General features: G+C 37.8%; 1 protein-coding gene and 1 long non-coding RNA gene across 5 annotated transcripts in view; one reads left to right on the top strand and one right to left on the bottom strand.

The window, feature by feature from the left end:
* Positions 1-16,963, bottom strand: part of SYT1 (synaptotagmin 1) — a 538,168-nt gene that overhangs the window by 121,200 nt on the left and 400,005 nt on the right. For all 3 annotated transcript variants that reach the window (XM_082351698.1, XM_082351697.1, XM_082351699.1), the window contains one exon: positions 14,416-14,583. In XM_082351698.1, coding sequence (XP_082207824.1) covers positions 14,416-14,583 — 168 coding nt within the window. The remainder of the gene's footprint in view (positions 1-14,415; positions 14,584-16,963) is intronic.
* LOC309609796 overlaps positions 1-16,963 on the top strand; it is a 289,307-nt gene that overhangs the window by 59,177 nt on the left and 213,167 nt on the right. The window lies entirely within an intron of this gene.

Genomic DNA, 16,963 nt, shown 5'->3' with positions numbered 1-16,963 from the left:
CAAAGAACTTTCTCTTAGATTCAAGTATACCTTATTAAACACTGTCTGGAGAAGATGAAAATGTTTCACTGATCTTTGGTGTCTTAGGGATAGTTACAAGGTAGATGTCCAACTCCAAGTTCACCATCGTACCTGGTATCAGGAAAGGTGATGAAAGAGATGGAAGCAATTACTTCCTCCTGCTGGGAACTTGAGATAGGATGGAATGAAACAGATGGGAAGATGGGGAATAGAGAGACTTGGAAACAGAAACATGTGAATCCTATGTGGATCTGTCACAGATGGATCTATGTCATAGAAAGATTGACCTAGAAAGCTGGGGGACAGCTAAGAGTGTTGGGAATTGGGATTGGTGTTGAACTGAGGCAAGCTGTTGCAGCCCTCTTTGCACAGTAGGGTGGTGGCCTTAGAGTTGAGAGCATAAGAGTAAGAGAAAGTACAGAGCGTGCGCAGAGCGGGTGTGTGTTTGCAGACTGAAACGTCAGCCCTAATGCAGGCCTTGTAACCTCTTTTTCCGTTAGAGGCAATCCCACGTGATGGATGATGTGTGTCTGGAGTCGGACCATGTCTGGAACCCAGGCCTCCCATTAGCCGCATGGCCTCATGCTATTCAGTTTCTCTGAGTTTCAGCTTCTTTGTCTCTCCGTTGGGGATACGGAGGGTACGTACCCCAGAGTGTCACTGTGAGGAATCAATGAGCTGACACACCTAACACGGTGTCTGCCCCCCACACAAGCTCAGTAGATGTGAGTTTAAACGCAGTTAAGCTAAGTTTGTGCTCTACCTGGCTTTTCTAGCTAACAGAGCTTTGAAAATACTGTCTACCAAAAAGAAAAAGATAATTTCCCCTAAAATTAGGCAATCCTACTGTGACACTCAGGTTTCATAGCCTTGATGTAATTTTCAAATGTGGCCTCAATATAAACAAAGCATCAGCATGATGGTACTTGGAAAGCCAATGACCTCAAGAAGCAGCACACGTCTGTCCTCAAATTCTAAGTTAAACATTGATGGTAATTTTTTTTTTTTTTTAATTAGGCAAGCATTTCAAAGGCTGCTGTCTACATTCCCTCTTTATGACTTAGGCTATCCAAAAATATGTTCAAAAATCAAAACATAAAACTCCAGACTCTTGACCTATTTGAATATTCTAATCTCACTCTATTTCTGCTTTCTGACACCGAGATACAATTAAGAACAGACAATTCCTGACACTGTGCTGGTTCCTAAAAGACAGTTCCCCTCCGCTCTCTTTAAACACTAGCAGAAGGAGAAAATTCAGGGAAGCACCTTGTCGGAATATTGATTTATACATGCAGAAGTAACACCTTAAACTGAAGAGCGGTTGGTTCGCGTTTGCTAGATAACCTCTCACCACATTCCAGAGTGTTTGCAGCTTAGAGAATGAGGAGACGTGACTAGAAGTATTTTTAAAACAAAAAAAAATTTTTTTCCCTTCTAATAGAATCGTCTGTAGGGCCTCACATTTCACTCACAAATCCTCATCTCTACACTCCAGCGTTATCTGAAGTCCAGAAAATTGTTCTTGCATATAAACTAATTATGTTCCACCCGAAAACAAAAATACTGATTTAGAAGGTACTTTCAGAAGGGATGTTGAAAGGAGGGGCTCATTTTAGGATGAAGGGCATTACCTCTAAGAGCTGTTCTCTAAGCTGTTCTCTAATTACTGTTCGCTAAGCGTTTTGGGTGGTTTGCCCAAGGCTGGATTCGCTGTGCTCTGGGTCCTCCTCCTGCCCGGTGCTCTCCTGTGTTTTCCAGGCTGGACTTCCGCCAGCTCCTGGAGGCCAGGTGAGACACCGTGAGCACCCTGACATACATGCCTGATTCACAGTCTTGCTGTGTTCCATCAGGGAGAAAATAACTGCACGTTATTAGCAACTTGGGGGACATTTAAAAGGGAGCAGATAAGCAATCGAAATGGTTTATTTGTTCCCTGAGTTCTCCTGAAGAGAGAAAAAGAGAGAAGAGAGGAGATAAGGCTGGCGGGGGACGCCAAGTGCCAGAAGTTTTGTTTGCAGTAGACTGACAGAAACCTCCCATCAGTCTTACCCAAAAGCTTAGGTGTCATTCCTCTTTGTCTTCAGGCACTTGAAATCTGGAAAGAGCGGACAGGAGTGCGTGAAAGAGATACTGAGACTGTCAGTGGTGCTACAGTGAGAGGAAAAATACTCCTGAAACTGCTAAATGGTACTGGAAACAATGAATCTCCCCCCCGCCCCGCTCCACCCCCATAGAGCAAGTGATTTTCTACTCAATGTATCTGTTTACTTTAGGAATTCATTTGGCAGCAGACAGACCTGGGTTAGAAAAATAACTTTTTAAAGGCCACATACTGTAGAATTACGTTGATAGGCAGTGTCTAGAATAGGCATCCATGGAGACAGAAAGTAGATGAATAGTGGCCTGGGGATGAGGGCTGGGAATGGGAGTGATTGCAAATGGGCACAAGGTTTCTTTTTGGGGCGATGGAAATGTTCTATAATTAGGTTGTTCTGACAGTTGCACAACTGTATGAATTTTCTAAAAATCATTGGAAAAAAACCAAGAAAAATAAATTTCAAACATGTAAGTACATATCGTTCTACATTTTTTAACAGCATTTTACATATAAGGAAATGAGGCTCAGAGAGTTGATGGGATTTGGAGCCCGAGTTCTGTCCTTATTTGATCCCTGCCACACGTTCTCCTAAGAGTTAACTACTGTGATGTGCAAAATTAGTAAATACTTTCCTTACTTACAAGGAACTTATACTCCTGTAGACAACAAAACAGGTAAACAAGGCATCTTTTTATGTAACGGTACAATGTGGCTTGGCACTGACACTTAGAAAACAGGGATGTGTGTAATGAGGTGCCAGTTGTACAGTACGGAGGAGACAATACGCTGTGGGTTAAAGATCAAGGTGATACTGAGCATTATCAGGGCACTTAGTGAGAATGAGGAGAAAAAAACTATTGAATCCCATTAGAGTAAGTATCACAGTGCATTCCTGTAGAGACACCAAGATGCATGTGGGACCTTTTGGGGGTAAAAAATGTTCTGCAACCTGATTGGAGTGGTGCTTATTATTGGTGTATACAGTTGTGAAGACACATTGAACTGTACACTTCATATCTGCATTTTATTATTTGTCAAGTTCTACCTCAATTAAAAAAAGGCATGACGTTGCTAGTCAAGGCCCAGAAAAGAGCAAGGAAATGACTGGAGGAATCTCTGAGAATCTACCGTAGGAAGACAGACTGCAAAAGGGAGGGGGGTAGTTCTCATATTTAGAACATTGTTCTTGTGTCAGGACAAGCAACCCTAAAGCTTCTACCCTACGAGAGAGTAGACTAATAGAAAATGGCTTTGGAATCCGAGAAAGGGTGTCTGAATCCTGAGTTCTCACTGGCTAGCCACGTGGCCTGAGTCTGGGTTCTTCATCTATCCAAGAGGTCTCAGCATTGACCTTACATCAAGAGGTGTGGTGGTGAAGAGCAGGATCTTGCAGAGAAATGTTCTGATTTAAAGGGAGACTGGAATATTTTGAGGAAATATCCCTCAGCTTTGGAAACAGTATTGGCAGAGGATTCCCAGCATACATCAGTTCTGTTTCAAATGGAGCCCCAGGTCAACCTAGAACATCATGCTTCCATGATGAGGGTTTCAGTGCCTGAAATAACACTTTTTTTTAAAAACAGCTTTATTGAGATATACTTCACATACTAGAAAATTCACCTTCTTGAAGGATACAATTCAGTGGATTTTAGTAGATTCAGAGTTGTGTTAACCATCATCACTATCTAATTTTAGAATATTTTCATCAGCCCACAAAGAAACTCATACCCACTAGCTGTCCTTCCTCATCCCTCCTCCTCTACTGCCCCCCACCCCACCCTGCAACTCCCAGCCTTGGGCAACCATTAATCTGCTTTCTGTCTGTGTGGATTTGGCTGTTCTGGTTTATCCATGTTGTAGCAGGTATCAGTGCTACATTCTTTTTTATGGCTGAATAATATTCTATTGTATGACTATAGCATGTTTTGTCTAATTATTCATCAGTTGATGGAAATTTGAATTCTTTCCACTTTTTGGCCATTGTGAAAAATACTGCGACGAACATTCTTCTACAATTTTTTTGTGTGGAAATGTGTCTCCACTTTGGGGGGCGAGTATAAACCTAGGAGTAGAATTGCTAGGTCATATGAATCCTCTCTATTGAACATTTTGAGAAACTGTTAAACTGTTTTCCAAAGTGGCTGCACCCTTCAGAGCTGTGTGAGGGTTTCAATTTTGCCACATCTTCACCAATACTTGTTACTCACAGTGTTTTTGATTTAGTAGGGCTTGGACTTTAAATTCTTTTTTGTGGTGTCGGAGCATAGAGAAGTGCGTGGTCATTGGGGCCACATGGTGTTAGTGCCACCTTCCACTCATGCGTGCTAAGCCTTACCCTGGACTGGCCTTGTGACCTCTTCTCCATGTCTTCACCCACAGTCTGTCTTCATCCACAGACTGTCTTTATCCACATTTTCTCACACATGGGGGCTAAATTCGAATATCCTGTCTTTCATCAGAACTGTATGCTAACGTCCTCTGAACCCTAAGGCTGTCTCAGTCTCCTCACAAAAGAAAGTATATAAGTCTAGTGGTCAGAGCAGTGCTTTTTCAGCGGCAAGGAAATAAAGGCTCTGATCAGTGTTTTCCATAATAAGAAAACCTAGTATTTATTGAGAGTTTATTAGGTGCCAAGTATGGTTTAAGTGCTTTAAATGAATTATCTTTTAGAGTGTATCACAACTCATGGAGGTGGGTAATATTAATCCCATTTCACAGAAGGGTTAAGTAACAAGCCTAAGGACACCAATAGTAAGTGGAGTCATGGTTGGATACACATCAGTTGAGTCCAGGCCCAGGGCTTTTATCTACTTGTGGTACTGTCTCTCATCATTAAATTATAATTGACTACGCTTAATGGGTCTGTTTATCTTCACCATTGTTTTTCTAGAAGCTAGTACAGTCCCTGGCTCACAAAAGAGGCCTAATAAATATATGTTGAATAAATGAAAGAATGAAGGGATAAAAGTAATTTGCAGTATTGAAGGCCTCTTGTTCACAATTGGAAAGAACCTTAGCCACGTGTAAAACAAGTAGGTTTGCATGTGTGTATGCGTGCTCTCTCTCTTTCATCCTTTAATTATTTAAGTTCTTGTTTATCAGCAAGTCCTCATTCTTCTCCCTTATTCTTTAGTACAAATAGTACAAATGAATTGCTGACATTTCATCTAATTGCAGGGTAACAGATTGTAATGGATTAAAGATTTCACAGTACAAACATTTGGCCTGCTCAAAGCGAGGCAGGAGTAAAGCGGAAGGTGAAAACATTTTATTTGAAGAAGTCACAAACAAGATAATAAAAAAAATTGTTCCAAAGCATATGATGAACCACCAGAAAAGATGACATTGTAAAAGATCCAAATGTGTGGAATTGGAGGACAGGACAGAACGAGACATTCTCCTGCATTGATGACATTGCTTCCCACTCAAAATCCTCTTTGCTATTTCCATAATAAAACAACCAGATACAGGCAAGATTGCGCTTGTCTATATCATTTTTCTCTTCTTTTGTTTTCTATTTGTTCCTATTTCAACTCCCACTCCTCACTTTACGCTCCTCCAATCTATATTCATGAAATCCATGCTTCTAAACCACTTTGCTTTATTTAAAATTTGACTGAAAACTCTCGCTCTTTATTCTTTAAATAAAAAAGAAAACTAACACCTACACTCGTTTCTATTAAAACAGATTTCCTTGGCACTACATGTATCCAGAACTGATATCTCTTGATGATTTTTCCCATAGTGACCCATTTGAGAGACTATATAATGATGTTATTGCTCAAAACATTTTGGTCAGAGTCAGAATAGAAGTCTCACAAGAATGTCCACTTCATTACTTGATCATAATAACTAAAGCTATTTTACTCAGTTGGATCATCACCTTATAGGCCATACTTGGAAACAGCTTATGACCATTTCAATCAAACTTACCTTTTAAAGACAGGCCACAACTGAGGACAGAGAAGACTATTGTATACTGAGAAAGACTTTTGCAGAGAGGGGATGGAATTCAAAATATGTACCATATAGGCAGTACAACTGGAATAACTGGGTATCCTTCAAAGATGACTTCCTTGAGGGTGGTATGACTCATGCATGTTCGTAAAAGAAAATTTTTATTTTATTTTAATTCGTCCAACCCATTCACTTGGAAATACTTATTTAAGCACTTTGGATGTTCCAGGCACAGTGCCAGGCACTGGGGATAAGAAGATGAACAAGATTGGCAATATCCTCGGACTCGCTGAGTGTTAGTCAATTAAGTAGCAATATGGCAGAGTAGAGAAGGGGAATGGGTCTGGGAGTCGGACCTAGGTCTAAATCTTTATTCTGGTGCTTATCTTCTGGGTGCACTGGGCCAATTGGGATTGGCCAATCCCAAACAGGGATATGAAGAATGACCCCATAGGACTGCACCAAGGATTCCCTGAGATCATGTGAGAAAAGCACTTAGTAGAGTGCTTGGTATGGAGGTGAGGCTGGCTTTCATATTCCAGCTCTCGTCCTTGGGAAGAGCAAGTTTTACAAGCTTTATTTAGTGTCCTGAGTTTAGGTTGATCAGTCTGACATTGTAAGGGACAAACTGTCACTAAACTACTTCATTCAATCTTATTTCTCAGGATATCTGTTCAAGCTCTCACTCTACTTCTACCTGGGCCTGTCATTGGCGGTCTTAGCTCTGTCAGTTGGCTCTTGTTCACCTCTTAGCTTTTACAAGGCATTCTTAGTTGCCTTCTGCCTATTCAAATTCTACTCAGTTTTAAAGACTAGCTCACTTTTTTCAACTCTTCCACGGACCCTCCCTGTCCGTACCTTTATTTTGCGCCTAAAACATACGGTACCCTGTAATTTATACTTCAGATTTGGCTCTTTATGAAACTGCTTTTGTTAATTTTCATTACGAATTTTGGCTACTATTATTGACCATTTCCCATATGTGAATCTTAATCTTCCATTCTATGCACTTTACAGTGGTAATTTCACAGATATTCAATATATGTTTTGAATAAATGAATAGGAATTTATATTCTATTTAATGAATTTTTTTATTGGAAAGCAAAATCCCTATGCCTTCATTAAATTCATCAGCAATCATGAGTGAATAATAACATGTTTGTGTTAATGAGTACCTTTGAATTTTAGGGCTTTGTATCCTGGACAGGAATTCATGCTAAGTATCTATGAAATATTATGAAGAAGAAACAAAAATGCCATAGCTATTTACTGTTTTTTTTTTCTTTTGCTGTGTTACATTTGCAGTGTATTATAATATTTGAGAGGGAAAATATATATGTAGATTTTAATCAGTTGAATGTTGTCAAAGAAAATTGACCAAATGTTGAAATTCCAAAGTAAACAAGCCAAAGCTGAGGAAAAACTAATTTGTATCAGTTTGGTTTTGCTCTTTTTTTTTTTGCATTTAAGTTGAGTTTATAGCTACACTTGGAGGCTAAAGAGACTTGAGAGAGACAGTTTAAAGAAGATGGTATGGTGAAGTAGAAAGACCGGTGTTTGAATTTTAGCTCTGGCATTGGTTGTGTGAACTTGGACAGACTACTTAGACTTTCCTGGGCTCAGGTTTGTTTTTCCCCTCATTTTGTAAAACAGATTTAATATGCCACTTTTGAAGAATGTTGTGAAGTTTTTTTGTGAGCACACAGTAGATTCTCAGTAAATAGTAGCTTTTATTATTATTGGTGTTTATAACTTAAGTAGAGAAGTTAAGGTAAGCTTTTAATAAGATGAATTTTGGAAAGGAGGGAGTTGGGCTGGAAATCCAGGCCTCCGGGCGATGACAGCTGTGAAGGGGAGGGTAACGCAGTAGGTTAAGTTATGATAATGGGGGAACCATGGAAGGTTGTCAAAGGGCATTTTGAAAATGTCCAGGGTCTCTCCCTCCACTTAATTCTTTAGAGTCTAAATTTATTTTTCCTAGGGAATTCACAGTACAAAAAAAAAAAAAAAAGGGCCAACTAAAGAATGTCGCTTGCTGTCTGGTTCTACAAGGATTGAGTCAGCTACTGGAGTTGCTGACCTTTAACATACCCTGAAAGGAGCTCAGGGTGGAGATCAGGAATGAGGCACTCTGTGCTCTGGGAAAACTGGCAGAACAAGGCTTTCAGATAGTTAGATATTTTCAGGAGAAAATCTTATGAACCCAAATTTTCTTGCATCTTCCCATACTTTAAAGCACTAAAATCATTAACTGAGATATCTTTTCCTCACGGCTAGTAGCAACCTTCTATAAAGATGCGCGTTTGATTGCCAAACCCCTTTGCCAAGATCACGTGTATACTAACCTCCCCCCTTATGTCCTCCTGAGAGTTCCTTGGAGCTATCTGAGAGGCTGTCTCTGGGGCTGTAGTCCTCAGTTAAGTCCCCAATAAAACTGAAGCTCAAGTTCTCACGTTTTTATTTTAGCAGACAAATGATACCAAATTTTCATTTAGAATCTCAGTGAAGTAAGAATTTGTTTTCATCCATTTGTGCCTGAAAAGCCTTTTTAACTAGAAAGGCAATCAAATCACAGTCCTACACGCTAGAAGGATATTTCCAGTTATTTGTTCTTTCCTATGACGTTTTTAGAAACCACATCATGAAGCCGACAATACTTACTATGCATAGCAATACAGCTATAATTGGTGATTGAAATTCTGACCAAACTCAGATGCAAGTAAACCACAGCTATGGCCAAAGACATATGAAGAAATCAAATGCAACTCAGTTTAAACGGAAACTATTATGTTGCACGTACCACAAAATGGACACATAGATACTAAGTACACTAAAATATATCATGGTCTTAATATAATATTATTGAATTGTTTTATATCTATTATATTATAAATCTGACTAGCAACAAATATTCTAGATACAATAAACTTAGATTTTGTTCATATTCTTAGACTTCTCCTTGGAATCGATTCTTTCCCATTTCCCTCTGGGTAAATTTCCATGTTGCCAGCAGAGACTCAAATCAGAGCTTTAACTAAATCTTAACTTTAAATTAAAGTTAAATTAAGCTGAGCCACAAGCTCTCCTGCATCATGGAAACAGGATAAAAAGGTTTATAGAGAGGAAAGAGATCCTGAATAAGCCTTTACCCCTCACCTCCCCCCAAAAATTAGTGAGAGAAACTCATCATTTTCGTGACCATCAACAAAAAACAACTAGAGTGATTTTGCTAAGCATCTATACTGCCTCCCTTTGATACAAAAAGACCGAAAAGACAAAAGGGTACTAAATCACTTTCATTGTTTGGTGCTAAGATATTTTATTGACGGTTTTTCAGAATACTTTAGACTTCATTTGTAAAATAAGAACACAATAACTATAACATGGACTTTCAAGTGGAAATTTTGAAGCATCTCTCATGTATAATAAGCAACTCTGCCCCATTCATTAATTCGAAAATATTTTTTTACACCTACTGTGTGCTTGCCTCTGTGATTAAACTTGGTTTCACAGTTGGGAACAATAGATACGCTGCCTACAGTCCAGTGGGGAAGACAGACAATGAACAAGTAAAAATAAGTATACCTTCCTGGAATGCTGTGGGTCAAAATGAGTGTCTTTGTTGCATTTCTCTAATGTGATAGCTTGTGAGTGACAAGGAAGATTCTTACTGGCTTCCATATTAAAGTTCCTGCACTTAACCTTTTATAAGGATTTCGTTCAGGGCACTAATTTGTTGTGCGGAGATTCTTGGAGGGCGTGAGCTGCCATCTGACTGCTAAGTATACTTAGAAACAGTATCAGTTCTTTCATGATCCTTGGACAAAGGAGATGCCATAAGGAATAATGACTTGAACGCATTCCAAAGGAATATCAAGTAACTTATCATAAGCTTAAAAAAACTTTGGATTTTTGATTGAATATGTATTCTCCAAATGCTTTTCTGTGAATTAAATGTTTTTCTAACTAAGCTTAAAAATGTGAAATTTTCTTGCAAAATTGATTTTCTATTAAGGCACTAAAGTAGTTTCTCTTCCCTTCTGCTTGGGTCCTAATTAAATTATGTCCCAACTTGTTTTAATTCAGCAATCAGTTTTTTTTCCATTTGTTCTAGATTACAGAATCTCATTTAAAAATCACTCTTTAACGAATTCTACACAAAGCAGAGGTGATGGACATTTTCTAATGGAGACAAAATAGTACTGGTCAAGTTATGAGACAGACTCCTTAAAAAAAAAGGGATCCAGTTGCATTCTGGTGGTATTTTATGCTATTTTTAAGGATTAAAAAGTAGTAGTGGAAGGCATAGGGATGAAAAATTAGGGACAAATGCTAAAATAAAAAGGGTCTAAATGCTTTGAAGATGTACTTGATGCTGGGGTACAGGACTGATACAGTTGCTGCAATGATCATAAATAAAATTCATTAAAAAAGAAAATGGAGTCATAGCTATTGATCATAACATTTGAAGTAATTAAGTGAAAATATTAAATGAATGGATTACTCCAAATGTCTGGAGGTTGGCTTCAGGTTTGACTTACGGATGACATAAATATTCTTGAATGATTAAAATGAAGAAAATCTTAAAAATTCACCAGGTAGCCTGAGGCTATACATGTTAGAAGCCTTTTGCGAATGGAAGAACTGTATATACTGATTATAAAGGATGATGTTTGAGGCCTTAACCTGAAAAGGGGGAAAATTAAGACAATGGTTTTATGCGTAACCATCTCTCGGAACTCATAGGACTTCTGTTTTAAAGAGACAAAAGGAAGAGAAAGGTTTAGCTGTCTTGCAAGGTTAGGTTCCATCTTCATCTGTTAGGAGGTGGAAGGAGAGAGGATCATCAGTCATGCAACATTAAAAAAAAAAAAAAAAAAAGGCAGGTGAACCTAAACTACTAGTAAGGGGACTTGGATTGCGTTAGTCATAAAAACGTCATCAAGTCAGAATGGAAACTTCAGCAGAGAGGTTTTCTCCAGGGGCTAGAATCTAACAATGGGACTTGTGTGCTTGTTGAAGCTCTTCTGGCCTAATTTCTCTCTTCAACACCACCTGTGTTTCAAACATGTGCTAGTAACTTTTAGATAAGGCTCCTTTCCGGTTTCTCCCCAATTGTTCGCATATTTAATTGCTCACTAAGATAACACATAATCCTTTAACTTACATAATTGCTTCATCATCTTATAACTTTTATATTTTTTAACTTTCAACAACAAAGCCTACCCCATGCTATCAAAACCCTGGGGTTGGATCCTAGTGGGCTGTATTTAACCTGTTTAAATCCAAGTCTCTCCTTGAACAGACTATTAATGACAAGCGGTTCAGTTTCTAGATTCCAAAGCTGTTTCTAGATTCCAAAGCTGGATTCCTTTTTCTCACTTTCTTTGGTATCTTTCACTCATTATGACATTAAAAACAAGATTTAACACTTTAGAGGATAGAAAACAAAAATCTTAAACAAAATTGCTCATATAAAATGGAAAAAGAATTTTGTTTGAAACCGTGAGAACTAAAGTCAATCTAAAACTTCAGTTTATTCAAACAACTATAATTTTATCTAGTTAATGAACAGTAGCATGAAAAGAGAGCACATATCAGTGAGAAGTAATTCTTTAGACATAAAATGTAATTGGAATCTTATTTATTAGGAGAAAGTTTATACCTGAATCTAGTCATCCAGAGATACTTTATAAGCTAGACATCTGTTTTATAAGGTTTCCTATATCATGATAAAAGGAAATAGTCACTCAGCTGAAAACCAAAAACTATTCCCATGTAGATACCAAAGAGGAAAGTCTCCAGAGTTTAAAAGTACAGTTATAGAATTATTTCCCATTAAAAATCTCCAGAGACATTCAGTAAGTACAGTGGTGGTGAGGAAAAGAATAGAGCAATACACATAGAGGAAAAAGAGTAGAACAAATAGGGAGATGAAAGCACAAGAAAGAAAGGACACAAAAAAGATTGGTCAAGAAGAAAGAATGGGAGATCTCTTGCTTGTTGAATATGTCAAATAGCAGGCTGCATGCTAGGTACTTTATACTCTATCCTATTTAATCTGTAAAATAAGATAATGTTAGACCACTTACTAGATTAAAAAAAAAATACTGAGGTTTAGAGAGCATAAGTGACTTGTCTAAGGTCTCTGAGCTAGTAAATGGATCTGTAGGGATTGAAACCCAGGAGTGTTTGATCTTAAAGGCAAGACTTTTACTAGAAATCAGTCTAGCTGGCAATAAGCAAGGCAAAAACTGGAGTAAGGGAGGAAAATGAGACAGCATTAAACTCCATGAAAGCAAGAGCTGTGTCTACCCTTTTCACATTTCTTTTTTTTTTTTTTTTTTTAAACACCTGGCACAGTTCTAGGAATATAGCAGTACATAATAAACATTTGCATGGTGAATCATTTTGAATAAGTTGGATCACAAAAAAAATCTTTCATAGGGAGAGAAGATGAGGAGGAAGAAAGTTATAAAAGAGAGAAAACGGGCAAATCAAGGGGTGAGAATAAAAACGTGATTCTTTTTGGGCAGTCTACCTAAACTTGTAGCTTCTAGCGTCAAACCTGTCAGCTTAGTGTCAAGTATCAAACTCTGCCCGTATTCAAAGAATTTTTTAAAGAAGAAAATGGCTTGATGGATCACATTTCCTAACACAGACAAAAATATTTACCAACTTTTCAGAAGCCCAGGGGTGTAGTCTTGGAATCCCATACCACTTGATAGTGACCAGTTGGAAGGGACGGACATGAGCCACGCCCTCCGGACAGGTGGGCTTGTGAAGGACAAGTGGGTCCTATCTGGATACTCAACCAAGAAGCCAACCAATAATCAGTTAACAAAAACCTATCAGTTAATAAATACTTGTTATGGTCCCACCCTACCCCCTAGCCACAAGGAACTTACAAAGTCAAATATGTCAATAAAATATAAAAATTCAATGAAACAGCTCACTACTTTGTTAAATGACTAGCAACATTGTGATTAAAGGATTAAATGTTTTTCACACAGATGTTGCATTTTAATATAGATATTGGTCTACGCATAGGGAAGAACTACTTAAAAAAGTTGTAAAACTTAAAAACTCCATATTATCCTTGGGTGGTTCTATCCACAGGGGTGGTAAATCTATTTCAATATCCAAGAATCTAATTTTGACTAAACTTTTTCCTTCCAAAGAAAAAGCAGAGCTTAACTCAAATAATTTTGACTCTTTTTTTTTTTTTTTTTTTTTTACAACCAAGTAATAACTTTAGAGCACTAATAAAATTCAGTTTCAGTATAGTAATAAATAAACCTGTTCTAAAACCTCACTTAATAATAATAATGGTCACAGAAAACCTTAGGTTGAAAGGATTCCCAGGTGATGCTCTTGACTGAGTTTCTCTGAAGGCTTGGGTTACTTTCTGATTTCCTTGGTGGCCCCAAAGTGACCACACCTTACAGAATCCAAGGCGTCTAGTGACCCTAAATGACAAAGGCTGTTGGCAATCCCTTGGGTAATTATAAACCCATGTTAGGAACCAAAAAATGGTTGGAAAAGGAGTTGCTTTAGGAATTCAGAGAAGCTAAGAGTTGTTTGCTTTTCTGGTATTGGCCTGTTGAGACATTGGCTCAGAAAAGCGCTAGTGTCAGACTGGCATAGCATAATCAAATAGAATTGACTATTATGCAGTTTAAATGCACTAAGGATACTGAAATTCGCTTTTTTAAATCACAGAAAAATCCTGGGCTAACCTATTAAAACTGGGGCAAAACAATGTGAAGAATACTGTAAAAATGTGAGTCATTTAAACAGGGGATTTAATATCTGCCTTTGTGAATTTTATTTGATGTTTTACCCATTGTGCTCTGATATCTTTAGGAGAAACAATGAACTGTCTGTAATATGCAGCAATAATCAAGGAAAAAGTGCCATTTCATTTCTATTTAATAGCTGTATAATCTATGTAGAAAACATAAAATCTTTGTGGAAAAATACAAAGGATAAGATGACTTTTCCCTGTCCTTTTAAAGAAGCAGATGTGTGTGTGTGTGTGTGTGTGTATGTAATATTTTCTAGGCTTTTAGAAGTGGTGTGTGTCTGTCTGTCTGTCCCCCCAACCCCGGGGAATTATCTGTAGACCTTCACAAATCTTTGTTTTCTTTCAAATAAGACCCAGATCAGTATACTTTTTTATGAGGTTATGCAATCCCCTGACACTATTTTGCCAGCTGTCAGCAGCTGGAGGGCCACATCACTCACGTCACCCCAGCACCTCTCAATAGGTTAGTATGAGAGTGGCAACTGGCGAGTACAGCTTGTCATATTAGAAATTCTAATGTTTTTCTTACCTCTTCCTTCTCTGCACTTTGCAGATCACGCCACTCCTCAGTTACGTGACCGAAATCCACTGTATTCATGGGGACTTTAAATTCCCCAATGATGTCATGCTTGGAGAAACGATCAAAATCATAGACAGCCATCACCAGAGTTTTGCCACCCAATTCCGAATACGGCACCTAAATAAAAAGATGAGGACAAAATATCTGGTCACAAAAAATGCTTAAAACATGTTACCTGTTTATAGTCTTTAATTTTAATATTTATGTTGGATAAACAGAACAGGGAGATACTTGTGCTTTCAGGTTTTTTTCCTTAAATTGAATCATTTAACTAACTGCTTGGGGCTTAAATTACTTGGGAGAAAATGAGGACTTACCGTAGTGATTTATCACTTTATCCCAAAGTTCTAGAAGCTGTTAGTATTATTAATAATAGCTCATACTATTAGTCATGCTAGAAACACTTCAAGATTAATATAAGAATAAACCAAGCCAATTGCACTTGACTATATAAATAAGTTTTTCTTGTAGAATATTTTGTTGTTATTTTTATGATAAGTTATACTGTCAGGGTGCAACTTACTCAGGGGTATATAAGTTGTTTCAAAAGTTCTATTAACTCTTTCATTTTAAAAAAAGTTTTTATTGGAGTATAGTTGATTTACAATGTTGTGTTAGTTTCAGGTGTACAGCAAAGTGAATAAGTTATACATATACATATGTCCACTCTTTTTTTAAAATACATTTATTTATTTTATTTTTGGCTGCGTTGGGTCCTCGTTGCTGCGCACGGGTTTTCTTTTAGTTGTGGTGAGTAGGGGCTACTCTTCGTTGCGGTGTGTGGGCTTCTCATTGCGGTGGCTTCTCTTGTTGCGGAGCACGGGCTCTAGGTGCGCGGGCTTCAGTAGTTGTGGCACACGGGCTTAGTTGCTCTGCTGCATGTGGGATCTTCCCGGACCAGGACTCGAACCCATGTCCCCTGCATTGGCAGGCGGATTCTTAACCACTGCGCCACCAGGAAAGCCCCCCACTCTGTTTTTAGATTCTTTTCCCGTATAGGCCATTACAGAGTATTGAGGAGAGTTCCCGCTCTTTCAGGCCATTCGGATGTCATAGTTTAATGGAGCAGTGATATATGAACAGGCATGCTAGGAGTCTGCAAGGACTGGCATGAAATTCACAAGGTGCCTCACCTATTCCTTAAAATAATTTACTGATTGACAGGAGCTGACTAGAAAATTGCTGTTTTGAATATCAGAGATGCATTATAATCTAGATCTTGAAGTTCATTCTTAGGTATGACACTGTTTAGGATGAGCAGTGGCAAAAGGCCAAGAACTGATGAATTCTCCAGCTGTTCAAATATAACTGGGACAGATGCTATGGGTTGGGATATTTATTAGTGACATTTTTAATATTCAGAGAAAGCAGGGCAATCCAAGTAAGCTACACTTCAGTAACTGGGAAGAAATGCCTAATTAAGAAGTTGTTTAGACTTGTATTGAAGGTTTGATCAATTTTCAGACACTTGCTATTATTTTATCAGTGTAAATAGTTGTGTTATGCTCCAGCAAACATTTCTCAATTAACTCTGTATATTAAGAAGGAAAGGAGAAGGAAGAATATTTGACTGCATATATACAAGAAATTTTGGTTTTTCCAAAGAGTTTTTATTTTATATCATTTGTCATCTATTTGGAATCAGATTAAAATACTATGATTAAAAACTAGGCACAACACATTTTCCCCTTTAGAGTGAAAAAATAAACCCTTCCAAAGAGCCAATTTTGAAAGGAAGAAATAAGGAATTTTAGAGTAGGGATGAACTCTTAAAAGTTTCATCTTATTTCTGAAATCTCTGTAGATTTTTTGGTGATTGTACTGAAATGGCATTAGTCAAAAACTTGAGCTTGAGGTCAGACAGGTCTGGGCCTGGGTTCCCCCTTTTTCCAGCTGGTGGCCCTGGGACAAGTAAATAAACCTCGGCTTTTTCATCCATCAAAAAGTGACGATAACAGTGTCTATTCCACAGGGGCTGGTTGAGGCCAAATGAATACATGTAAAGCATTTAGCACAGTGCTGGTACACAGTAGGCACTTAATAAATATTTACTGTTTGAATGATGAGTAGCTCTTTCAAATGGTAGTTTGTTGTGGAGAAAAGAAGGAGCGTTTCATTTGGGGCATGTCAAGTTCATGTTCAGTGGATTTGAACTCAATTTTAAAGCCAATCCTCTTTAAACTGTTTTGCTTCCATTCCTGTATCATACAGCCTATTGGCATTTAAGATGCATAATCTACAAGGCCTACAAGGAAAAATTAACTAGTTCTCTAGAAACGGTGGTATATTTCTCAAATCTATCAAAATATATTGTACTTTGGGTTGATTTATGATGTGATCAACACTCCTGAAGTAAAATGGAACCTATTAAATTTTATAGGCAATTTCAAAATCTCAATGATTATAATTCTTGAAGTTATAGACAGTACTAAAAATTATTAGCAATACACTTTTTTTAATTTTTATTTATTTATTTATTTTTAATTTATGGCTATGT

This window comes from Balaenoptera borealis (assembly GCF_965194805.1).
Source record: "Balaenoptera borealis genome assembly, chromosome: 13".
NCBI lineage: Eukaryota > Metazoa > Chordata > Mammalia > Artiodactyla > Balaenopteridae > Balaenoptera > Balaenoptera borealis.
This window is presented reverse-complemented; position numbering and strand designations above follow the sequence as displayed.